This window comes from Lactuca serriola, chromosome 2 (genome assembly GCF_051521515.1).
Source record: "Lactuca serriola cultivar US96UC23 chromosome 2, Lser_US96UC23_V15, whole genome shotgun sequence".
Lineage (NCBI taxonomy): Eukaryota > Viridiplantae > Streptophyta > Magnoliopsida > Asterales > Asteraceae > Lactuca > Lactuca serriola.
Window position 1 is genome coordinate 184,729,356 of NC_136409.1, and position 12,814 is coordinate 184,742,169.

At 37.4% G+C, this 12,814-nt stretch overlaps 1 protein-coding gene across 1 annotated transcript; it reads right to left on the reverse strand.

Annotated features, from left to right (window-relative positions):
• Window positions 1-8,997: 8,997 nt before the first annotated feature.
• On the reverse strand, window positions 8,998-11,072 carry LOC145087700 (Protein kinase superfamily protein). The gene is made up of 2 exons (XM_079025730.1): window positions 10,098-11,072; window positions 8,998-9,987 (listed from the first exon to the last, which is right to left on the reverse strand). The coding sequence occupies exons 1-2, from the start codon at window positions 10,784-10,786 to the stop codon at window positions 9,099-9,101; spliced, it is 1,578 nt and encodes a 525-aa protein (XP_078881856.1). The 5' UTR covers window positions 10,787-11,072; the 3' UTR covers window positions 8,998-9,098.
• Window positions 11,073-12,814: the final 1,742 nt, after the last annotated feature.

Consider the following 12,814-nt stretch of genomic DNA (forward strand, 5'->3'; position numbering starts at 1 on the left):
GTCTATATCATGAAGTAAGATGCATCGGAATGTAGTAGCTAGACACAAAAGATCTCAAAATAGCAAGCTTCTAGTTCATGTTTCCTTCTTTAGAAGATCAATATGGTTAATAAGTAATACGCTTGTGGAAGGCGGTTTCTAAGACTTTAGGGCATAGTTGTTCTACATGTTGTGTCATATTTGCAATAAGTCGATTCATATGCATAAACTATTTTATACTTATTGTACTTATATTTATAAAAAGATGTGACAAATGAATGTCCCTACGAGCAATTCTATTGTTTCAAAAAAATTGGTGATGTGCACAAAAGTACCTAATAGTTTTAAATTTATAAACCTAACTATTTAGCTAATTATGCACTTATAGGCAGTGAACCTAGTCAGATTATTGAATAACTTGGGTAAGTTGGGTGCCGATCTCATGGAACGGAATTCAATTAATAAAATTAACTACTTCTAATTAAACTATTACACAAACTATGATTTGGGGAGTTTTACTGATTTTGCAAAATTAGAATAACTTACTATCAACTAGCAAAGAAGCAAGCAACAAAAACAATTAAACTTCAAGAATTAAAAGAATATTTCTGCCTAGATCTGATTTCTCTTTCTCCTATGGTTGATTTCTTATGGATATATTATATTGATTACCAACTATCTAGCTATTATGATCATATATATATATATATATATATATATATATATATATATATATATATATATATATATATAGGCCTATAAATTTATGAATGACAAAGCAATGATCATGCACAAGTTAAACACTAAATTGATAATAACACAATTGAACTATGAATGATATGACCTACTCTCATATGATCAATTCAAGCAACCAAGCACGTAACACCCTGTTTCAGGTTGTTTCCATTTCGGGGTGGTGATCAAGGATTGGGGTATTAGTAGGCTTAGGATCCTTGAAGAAGTTAGTTTTGCGCTAATTTGGAAGTGGGTGATGTATATTGGATTATCCGGGTATTTGGTTTGCGTTTTGGAGTTAAAGGGCTTTTCGGTAAATTGTCAGTTCGAGCTTCTATGAATGTTTGTTCAGGATATGGTAAGGCGGGTACGAGTTGATTAAAGCATAGAGCTTCTCGTTACCTTTTCACAGATATATGGATCGTCGAAATCGGATATGTATAGAAGAAGTTATGGTCTTCGAAAGGTGTAGGGTTTGAAGGGAAGTTTGAGTACACGGGGCGTACAGGTGTAAAGGGTGGTACGCAAGGCGTATTTCAAGGTACGCGTACCGTAATGCGAAGGTTATATCGGGGGATATTATCTAATTTGACTAATCATCACATTTTATGGTGCAATAGGTTTGATGGATTCTAATTTGGCTATAGTAACTCAAGAGTGTTTGATATTATCTAGACCATACTTAATTAGTATAACGTGTAACGCCCTAAATCTTGAGGAGAAATTGTTAACAATAAATCTATTTCAACTTGAACACGGTGAGTTGGAGGAACCAACTCGGCGTCTTTAGGATGGAAGAATCGCAGGGATTAAATGAATCAACACGACGATTTGAGGTGCCTCAACTCAGCAAGTTGGTGGCTAGAAAGGAAACCCTAATTTCTAGGGTGTTGCACAATTTAAAGGCCATAAGTTCCTTTGGTTGGCCTCCTTATCAGCCTCCATTATTATCAAACCCTAAAGCGAGTTGTAACCTCCATTGTCAAGCATTTGAGCCTTAGAAGAAAGTTTGGTGGTCATTTTTGTGCATTGTGAAAGAGTTAGAAGATATTGAAGTGTTAAGCTAGGAGATGGAAGTCTTTGATCCAGAATCCTTATCCATTTTGCAAGGAGTTTGAGGTATCAAGTTCTTATCTTGATGGCTAGATGTCTAGATCTTTCTTTTTGGGTTAATTGTTGTGTTTGAGTCATGGGTTGGATGGATGTTGGGATTAGGACGTCCCAAAGCCTTATTCTTTCAGATCTGGGGTTTTCATGGACACTTTTGGCATAAAGGTGTCAACTTTATGGATTTAAAGGCTTCATGTATTCTTTAAGTCCCTTATTAAGCCCTTTTTTGAGCATCTCCTAGTCATGCATGAGCGTAAAGTTGGAAACTTTACGTGCTGTTCCAGCTCTACAGTATCAGATTTGCAATTTGAGGCCTTATCTTTGAGTATTAAGTGTTTTACGGTTAAGCCCTCATTCTTTTAAGTCTAGGGTTTGGGCTTGGACCCATTTCGGTGGTTCCTAGTTGTAAAGTTAGAAACTTTACCCTTCTAGATCTCATATTGGTCGAGATCTGAGTTGTGAAGCTCTTGGAGTCAATAATGTCGGCTTAATGTATTAAGATGTGGGTTTCTGGCGAACTCATCGAGTTTATGGATAAACTTGGCGAATTGGCTCGTTTTTTCCCCGACTTTGCAGTTGATGGAGGAACACAGCAAGTTGAAGGACAACTCGACGAGTTGGGTCAACTCAAGCCGTTGACCTTGACTTTTGACCCTGTCTTTGACCAAGTTGTTCTAAGGGGGTACTTGAGATAATCAGAATTGTAATTAAGAAAATTATGGGCTTATGATAAGACTCATATGGGGTTGGGCTCAATTTGAAAAATTGGGCCATTAGTAAGCCTTTGTGGATCTTTTGGATTTGGGTCTCAGTTTTGGTTCATGTTGGGTCAGTGGTAAAATGGTCATTTTACCCCAAGTAAGGATTATGGATTATAGCTTGGAACCCAATTGCTAATTGGGTGTGTTGTTGGTATTGATAGCTTGGGAAGCCGGCAGGGAAGCAACTAGGGATTTCTTTCAGTGAGCTTCTGCATTCGAGGTGAGTCTCCTCACTGTTATATGGGTCGAAGGCACCAATGCCAGCCCATTTGGTTTACGTATGGTAGGAAGACCCGGGGATAACCCTTGGCATTTTATATGAAAGACCAGGAGGCCGCTCCTGACAATTTGTATGGAAGACCAAAGTCTGAACTGTGACAAATGTTACTTAAGTAGTTGTAGATTATATGCTAGTTGTCTTTGTGATACTTGCATGGAAGACCAGGAGGTGGCTCCTGGCACTTGTCTGCAAGACCCAAGGTTGTGTCCCCTGACCTGGCAAGGAAGACCACGAGGCGGCTCATGGTATAATGGCAAGATTATGGATGACACATAACACTTTTATTGATTATGTTTATTTGTGATATGTATGGCTCATGATTATGTATATTATGCTCGTTTGATATGTATGGTACGTGGTATTTGGGGAACTCACTAAGCTTCGTGCTTATTGTGATTTTCGGTTTCAAGTATTTACGGTTTGAAAGGGAATAGTCCGGCTTGATCGCATCGCATATACCCGTGTTTTTCCGCAATATGTGATCTTTGAGAATGAACTCTGATATTGTTTTGCTTTGAGATACTTTTAGATGTTTGAATAAAGTTACAACAATATTTTGGTTAATATAAAAATGAAATTTTTATCCTTGGTTTTGGAGATGTTACATAACGGATAGAGTTTTATAACATATTTTCTTACTTAAAGACACAAATCAATGAATCATGTAATTTAAGAAAATCAACTAGCATTAAAATTTAAGAGCTATCAAATCCAAAAAAAAAAAAAATCAATATGATTTCATTACCACTATGATGGAAATACTTTTTTGATTTAATTAAAATTAGAACAAACACTTAAACCACTTCTTGTTTATTAATTTGAAGATCCATTACTTAATCAATAAATTAACCAGCAAGATAAAAATTCACATATTCAAACTCATGATTAAAGATATATGAACATAGACAGATGTTTTGCTAGAAACACGTTCATAGTCATAGAATATCATCAAAATCCAAACAAAATTATTCTAAATCAACTAATTTTTTATTCACTTAATATTGGAAAGACAAAATTGCAAAAATGGTCCCTGTGGTATGCATTTTTTTTGGGGTTTTAGTCCAAATCCCGACTTTTTTGGATTAGTGGTCATTTTGAGCTAGTTTCGTTGCGGATTTGGTCCCTCTCCAAATTGAAAAGACTAAAATACCCTTAACATATTTATTTTTCATTTTTCTTTTTTTTTAACCATTTTATAATTAATAAATAAATACAAAATCTCTCTCTCTCTCTCTCCCTCTCTCTCTCTCCTCCATCGTCTTCTTCCCCACCCACCCCTTCTTCTCTATTTTTCTTTCTTCCAGTAGATCACCTGCAACCCAAAATCAAAAAGGAAAATCCATTCACTATTTTGTGTATAATCGCTACCCGCAAACGAATCCAGTTAATAACTTACCACCACTACACTTCTCTCCCCTTTATATCTACTTCCGTTTTTTATCTAGGTTAAGAAATTATCACATTGAAATTCATCAGCTTGATGCCGAGAGTCTAACCTCACACCAAAACCAGGTTTACTTCATAGATGTTGGCCACTCATGGAAGAACACCTTTATTGCTCCATCCAATCATCGTCTTCTTCACCCACCTCCATAAACTTCAATAATCGACATCCCCTGTTGTTGTTTACTACACCAATAAAAAAATCAAAAAAGAAAAAGAAAAGAAGCCATGTTCTTGTTTCACTACATATCGATCAAGGAGAAGGATATGCATATCGGTCAGAGTTAAAATTGAGCAACCTTTCAGCTCAGTCCTAGCCACTGCCTCTCAAATCCACCAAAAAATCGATTCAAGACACACATACACACATGTTCTTGAGGTGAAGCAGGTGATGGTTTCGGGATGAAATGGTGATGGTTTGGGTGTTGCGATGTTGATGATTATGTCAGGACGAGGGATAATGAACACATGTTCTTGACGTGAAGCATGTCAAATCTGTTCTCCCAAACTCCCCAACCTATCACGCCACGATCGAAAACGCGATCTACAGTAGAGCTCTGAACTCGATTCGTTTATCCTCTGTCTCCTTTGTCGGTAAAATCAGAGGCGTTAGGGCGAGATCGAGAATCACATGGATGAATTCACGTCAAGTTTTGAATCATAAAAAACATACTACCAAACCCTCCACGATCTAATGACACAAATTGATGAAATTTTAGAACTGTTGTTCTTACCTCTTGAATCCACGATTTGGAAGATCGTGGATGCGGGATTTGGAATGGGGATCGTCATTAAGAGAGAGAGAGAGAGAGAGAGAGAGGTGGGCCCAAATTAATTATTTATTTTCTTTTTCATTTAAATTAAATAGAAAAAAAATAAAAAAATTATAACAGAAGGGCATTATAGTCATTTCAATTTTACGAGGGGCCAAATCTACATACAAACATGGCCAAAATGACCACCAATCCAAAAAAGTCGTGGTTTGGACTAAAACCCCAAAAAAATGCATACCATAAGGACCATTTTTGCAGTTTTGTCTATTGGAAATAAAAACTAATTACTCATAATAATAACAATAAAAATTTTACCAATAATGATTGCAAAACGACGATGATAAAAGCTTCTTGAAATTGTCATTTCTTGTTGCTCCAAAAACTCCATCCAATTTCAAAATATCAGTACAAAAATTTCAAAATATTAGGGTTTCTGAACCATAACTCTCCAAATGTGCAAACTCTTGAAAACTATATGAACACATAGTATTGAATATGAACCCATCGAAGCTATGTTTTTTAGAAATAAAAACCTATTGAAAACGAAATCGATGGAGAAGAAGATATATGTTCATGCTTTTTGGATTTGGAATGTCATAAATGTTGTTCGTCTTCTCCAGATGTCAAGGACTCAACTCTATCATAAAACCGTAGATCTATGGTAAGCCTAACATCGACGTTGATGGTGAGATCTGAAACCTTAGCTTGTGTTTTCAAATTCGAGAGAGAGGGGGTTTTGTTGTGGCGTTCCAACGAGGAGAGCGGTGTTCCAGCGATGAGGGTGACAATCGGCGATGAGGGCAGCGTTTTAGCAATGAGGGTGGTGGTGGTGGTATCTTTTAGTTGTGAAAGTCAATGAGCAAGATGAGAATTGTAAGATAGAGAGGGAAGGGGTAAGGGTAGTATTTTATTTTGTATTTTTAATTGTTGTGTAAAGACATGTAAAATGACAAACATGCCATCACATGAAGAACATGTGACCAACTTAACGGGATAATACCTCGATGTCGACTCATCACATCATGGGGTTGAAGAAGGTCCCAAGGGTTCGGTTGTTCGCCGATTCAGGTGGTACGTGAGTTGGGTTTAGAACGTCATGAGACAGTTCGGTTCTTATCTACCGTTGGTGTTAAAGGGAGAACTGGGATGAGCCAACCCTAGTACGAGAGGACTGGGTTGGGCCAACCTATGGTGTACCGGTTGTTATGCCAAGGTTGAGGAAAAGGAAAGCCCAGCGACCAAGCACTCCCGCCCCCAAAAGCGGAGACCGAAGAACCGCCAGGTTGTCGAGGATACGTCTAAAGAGGAGGTCGGCGGCCTCTAAGTTTACCAAGCTACCTACTAGTGGACTCTGAGGGGGAAGGTGAACGCGAACTGACCGAAAACCCGAACCGCTTGACCCCTTCATACTCGATTCATTAGGGTTGGGGATGGATGGAACCAATCATAAGTGAAAATCACGCAAGCGTAGCCGGGAAACGAACCGCAGCGCAGCGACTAGGACTCGTGTCAGAGGAAGTTTGAGCGTGAGCTACCACTCATGCAGCGACAAGGACCTACAACTCTCGAAGGGGCCACCAACCACCCGAATCACTGTAGCAAACCCTCCCTTGACTTTACTCAATGGATAGCGCTTATTCTCTTTCAATCAACAAAATGAGAAATGGGGGAGAAAGAAAGAGGTCTTTATTGAAGAGGCTTTGCACCCGGAATAGGACTAATGCAGATCCAGAAGAATGGGTTTGGGCTTTCGAAAAGATGAATATGCAAAGGGTAAGGTAAAGAGAAAGTCTTTTGAACAACCAACCTGACATAAGGATTCTAGCTCGCCCACTTAGAGCAGATGGAGATTCTCGGACGGGGAAAAGCGGCACTCGACATCTATTAAACAAGACCAAGAACAAAGCCATACCATGCCCTCGGGAGAAACTATTGATGATTGCCATGAATGCAGCCCTCGAGAACGTGTACAAGAAGGTCTTTGCCGATTCATATCAACATGGTAGAGGGGCGTGAAAAGGTCGTGGAGACTTTAACCGAATGAATAGGGATCAATTGATAGAGATTTTTTTTAAGGAAGAGAATCCAGGATGAACGCTTTTTTCATTCGCTATGCGTTGACTGGATGCGTACTCGCGTGATCAATCGATGGACGGGGGAATTGTGTGAATGACGAGACCGGCCTAACCTAAAGTGGGTCCTCCCCCCCTTGATGGCGAATCTTGATTGACTGACACTAGGAACCGATTCGGAGAAAGAAGAAGCATGAGATAGGCGGCGGAAGAATTTCCGATAGCGAATTACTTGACTCGATGAATGGAGGTAGAGCCCTCCAACTCAATCACGAAATCAATGTTGAGTCAACAATAATCCAGAGGGGCACCACCAAGCGGGATCGAGACCAGCCACTTGTATATAGGGTTCCAAACTTGCGCTTCTTCAAGGATCCCATCCCAGTAGGGGCTTCAAAGCTTGACTAAGAGAAAGTGGAAAGAAAAGGGGCGCGCTAGCTGCAATCAAACTAAAGCGCTAACGAGCAAGAATGCCTATAGATAGCGCTTTATAATAAGATAGGGTTTTTTTAGGAATCGATTATATGATTGAATAGCCGAAGTGCTACTTAGTAGTAGAAACTCGGGGAGACAGAGATGAGACTATTTCATAACTCCTAGGATGAGAAGTGGGTCCCTTGTTTTTGGCAGGAAGAGTTTCAGCCTTTGTTGCCCCTGGGTAGAGTGAGTCTACTTAGTGAATTGGCAGGACGCGAAGATCAATTGATCCATACGAATCTCGAGAGTGGACGGTTGATCGCCGCCTCCTTGTCCTGGAGGCTCTCCGGCCGGGGAGGGGCTTGCTATCGTAACCTTTTTCCCGGTGTATGTGAGGGTGACGAACTCTTTTCTGTTCGGTCATAGGTTGGTCCAAAGAATGAGAGTCGGCTTCCTTAAGTCCGTTGTTCCTCAGTAGCTCAGTGCAAATCAACATAGAAGTTTCAAAGTTGGATCATTTGTGCGAGTAAAGAAAAATTGGACCCAACCTACACTTGTTTGTAAACCACATAGACCAAATTTGCAATTTACTCTTGATAAAAGTTTTGTTTGCCTGTATAGTTTCGAAAGTAGGATAGATTGGAGAAAATCATATTCCATTCTGCCAACCATTTAAAAACATATCATGTACCTTGTTGTCGATTGTCCAAATTTTAATCCCTAATAGTGGCTTTGGAGAGGAACGACTTATCAGATCAAATACAACATGATTATCAGTTTTATCTCAGCTTATATTTATTTGATACGAAATGTATTAAAATCATATGAGCAAACAAAACAAAACAAGCGTAACCATTCCTTTATTATATCGTAAACCAAAATCAGTATCTTGTAATAACTAATGAACAAAAGTATAAACTGAGCAGGATTTACCCAAATAAACAACAAATCAGAGAAACTATTGTACGCATTTTTTAGTTTTAGGACAAAAACGGTTGAGGGAGACATCTCAATTCTCAACTCCAAAAAGAAAAAGAAAAAGAGGATGAATTGGCTAATATATGCACAGAGCATTAGTACCCTCAAAGACACCCAACCCCAATGAAAAAAGCATATAAAATATATGCACAAAAATAAAGCTTAAAAAACCTTCAATCCAGCACATTAAAATTCTCCATGAATAGACATTGCTATAAAAAAATTAACATGATATGTCAAATCCAAACCCACTTTCTACGTCTCCTAATAAAAAAGAAAAATGGTCCATCAAGATTCTACCTCATAAAAGCATAACAAAAGTAGAATTTTAAAGACAAGAAAAAAGAAAGCAAATGGCTATGTTTTGCTTGTTGACAATTTCAGGTGGACCTCATTTGCTTTTCTCTTTTTTCCAGCTAAAAGGACAAACATAAAGTGCAAATAACAAGTAACAACAAAAAGAAGCAAAATTTTCATTGAGAAAGTGAACACATATGAGATGAGATGAGATAATTAAATTAGCAACATTTTTCTATCACTAAAACTACAACTAAAAGAATTCAAAGTCTAAATAAGGACCCGATGATCGATCCGAATCAGAGGCTTTCTTGTCATTTTGATGAGCCGTTGACTTGACCGATTGACTTTGACTCTGACTCAAGAACGAAAGGTCAACCGGTTTTGGAATCTCTGGAGGTGAAATCCCCCGAATAAGTGCCCAATTGATAGATTCGAAAAACGGGTGTTGTTTTATTTCGGTTGCACCTCGTTTATACCCTAATCTCTTTTGTGGATCTTTAACAAGAAGACCTCGGATCAAATCTTTTGCAGCAAAACTAATGTTTGATCCTTCTGGAAACTTTAAGGATTGCCCAACAACATTAAACAATGTCTCACGATTTCCATTTCCTTTAAATGGTGTTTTCCCATGAAGCAATTCGTATAAGAATATACCAAAAGTCCACCAATCAACAGCACTACCATGGCCATCACCTCTAATGATTTCAGGTGCTAAATACTCATGGGTCCCAACAAATGACATGGATCTTGCAGATGTAGGTTCTACAACAAGAACAGGACGTGAATCTAGGGATATGTTGTTAGGTTTATGTTTATCTGATTTGGGTTTTGATGTTTTTGAGGAATTGAAGAGACGAGGTTTGAAGCAAGAAGTAGGCTGGAAGCAGGTGGGCCCAGGTAGTGTACAAGAGGGGTCGATACATGATTGATTGATACAGTATGAGGTTGCAGTGCAAGAGGGTTCGTTTGTGGATTTCACTAATCTAGGGCTAACACAACACCTTAATGAGAGATCGAAATCTGATAACATGATGTGTCCATCTTCTCTAACAAGAACGTTTTCGGGTTTTAGATCTCTGTAGACTACACCCATCATGTGAAGATACTCTAAAGAAAGCAACACTTCGGAAGCATAGAATCTGGAATTTGTAAAGCTAATTAACAATGACTCGATGCACATTGTGAAGGAATTGATTCATAAACATGTTTTGAGATAGATACGGTCAGGGAAGAAGGATTAGAACCAAACCTGGCTGCTTGTTCTGAGAAATGTTTCCCGGGCTGACGTTGGCGGAGAATATGAAGATCGCCGCCGCTGCAAAACTCCATTAGCAGACACGAGAGTTTTTCCGTTTCGAAATGAGAATAGAGAGTAGGAAGAAAAGGATGATCCAGTAAGCTTAAGATCTCCCTTTCCGTTTGAGCTCGAATCAATTTCTTCCGACCAACGAGCATTCCTTTATCCATAACCTTCACAGCAAACAAACAACCCATGCCTCTTAACTCCGCCAGATACACACTTCCAATATCCCCAAATCCGAGCTTCTTCAAAAGCCTAAAATGAGATAAGCTCAATTCGCCACCGTCTTTCGCCTTCACAGACTGAATAGCATCCCACCGGATATCATTCGCTTTATGCGGCTTGGAAGGGCAAAACGTCTTAACTCGAGCTTCATTCGGATCTACTACGCTATAAGAAAAGCTGGAAGAACTCAGACTAGTCTTCTCACTTCCCTCACATTCTTCATTTAGATGTATGACGTCTTTCTCCTCGACGCCGATATCACTAGCTTTACAGGTGGAGCAATTATTGGAGCCGCTAACGGTGCTAATGCTCAAATCAGTCCTAGGACTGGAATTAATGCTAAGATCTTGGAAACTCAGATCGGGTGACTTAGCTGAACCATTATTAGGGCTGTTTTTAGCGTCTTTGCTCATAGCAGAGTCTAGAAAGGTAGGGCACCAACTGTTTGATAAAATGACTGAAAGAAGAAATGATGGAGGCAGTACTAGTAGTGGTGGGTGGTGGTCAAAGGAGGGTTTGGCGACGCCGAGGTGGTCAAACGGGGAAATGGGAGAGAGAGGGAGGCGCGAAATAAGGAGTTAGCATGGGGAATCAAAGCGATGCGTTCAAAATTTGAATGGAGCTTTCAGTTTCAGATACCCGATGATGAATAATGAATATTGAATTGAGTTGGGTTTTGAGTCGAATAGATTCTTAAATACTCTCCCATTCCTCAATCCTCACCAAACAAAATAATATGACAAAAAAAAACACACACACACACACTTCATCTAAAATAAAAAGAAAACTAACGGTAATAGTTAAAATTTATATAAAAAACTAAAGAGTTAAAAAAGCTTTCAAAAACAATTTGAAGTATTTTTTGAATTAAGAATTTTTTATTTGAAATAAAAATTTTAAGTTCGTAGAAGATTTTTCTTTAATTTGATATTTTATAAAAAGTTAAAATTAAAAAAAAATTAAAAGTTATGAAAACCTAGTTAACAAATATATTGATTATGATTAGATTTGAGAATAGTTGTGAATGGATTAATAAATAAATTTATTCTGAAAATAACTTATGATGAAATATTGTTGTTTTTAGGATGATGTAAGAAAAGATTGAGAATAAATATGTAATAAAGAATTAAGGAAAGAGTTAAAAGACAAAGGAAAGGAGCAATAAAGTGGTAAATGGTGTGAATTACGAGGAAGACAAGGTGCGTTCAGCGGACCAAACACCTTCATCTTCACTTACGAACTGCCCAAAAACCGCTTCACGCTCACCACAAGAATGTAAAATAAGGCAATCACCCTATTTTTTAATAATAAAATTATATACTTTATATGTTAGAGAGTAAACTAACTATATTTTTATGGTTTCTATAGAATAATCATTTTTTGGCAAACTAACAACATAGTGATAGTCCGGAACACGGTATTCCGGACCTGTTTTTTTACGGGTCACACACGTAGTTAACCCGACTATAACTATAGTCACATATACGATATATATATATATATATATATATATATATATATATATATATATATATATATATATATATATATATATATATATATATATATATATATATACCATGTCACAGAATCATTGTAGATACGCATTTTGGACGTTTCGGACTACACCAACACATTTCAAACAAGCATATTTCAAAAAAAAATGTCGTTTGACAGTGAAAAATTCGATTTTTTCTGGGTATGTATTGTTATTTTAATTTTATTATTTCGTTTTCAGATTATTATATGAACTTGTATGTACTGTGCTTTATATTTTAATATATTGATTTGTTTGAAGTAGATGTTAATGATATTTAGGATTTATGTCTGACTTATATTTGTATTACGAATAGTTACTACAAAGAAAATCCTAGAGAACTGTCTTCAAAACACGTCGAAATATGAAAAAACTAGTTTGCAATCCGTAGAACTACTTCGAAACACATATCGTCACTCCGAAACATATAAACTTTTAGTCCGGAACAATATGCTAATTTTAATATTTTTGCATCACAACACTATATATGATGTGGTTGTTACTACAATATGCAAACCTGAATCTGGTCAGAAAATAATGACAAGGTTGCAGCCTATCCTAGCACATATGATGTTTTTGTAGGGCGTTTTGTTTTGATCGGTGGGTGAATGTACTGATCAATTTAGAATGTCATTCATTACCATGTCCTTATTTATTATGCAAAAAAGATAGTGAATCGTCACCAGTTAGATGTTGAGGAGTTGTTATTTATGACAAATGACTACCAACTTTGTTTTGATAAAAAAGTTGTATGCCTTGTCACGGGTTTGTTTTCTGAAAATATTTTGCGAGATGTTGGCTAAAAAGGCACCATATTTTTTTTATTTAGACACCTTATTTGATTTTTAAGGTTTTTTATTGGTTGAATTTGCATTATTTTTTTTTAAAGTAAATTATAAATAGT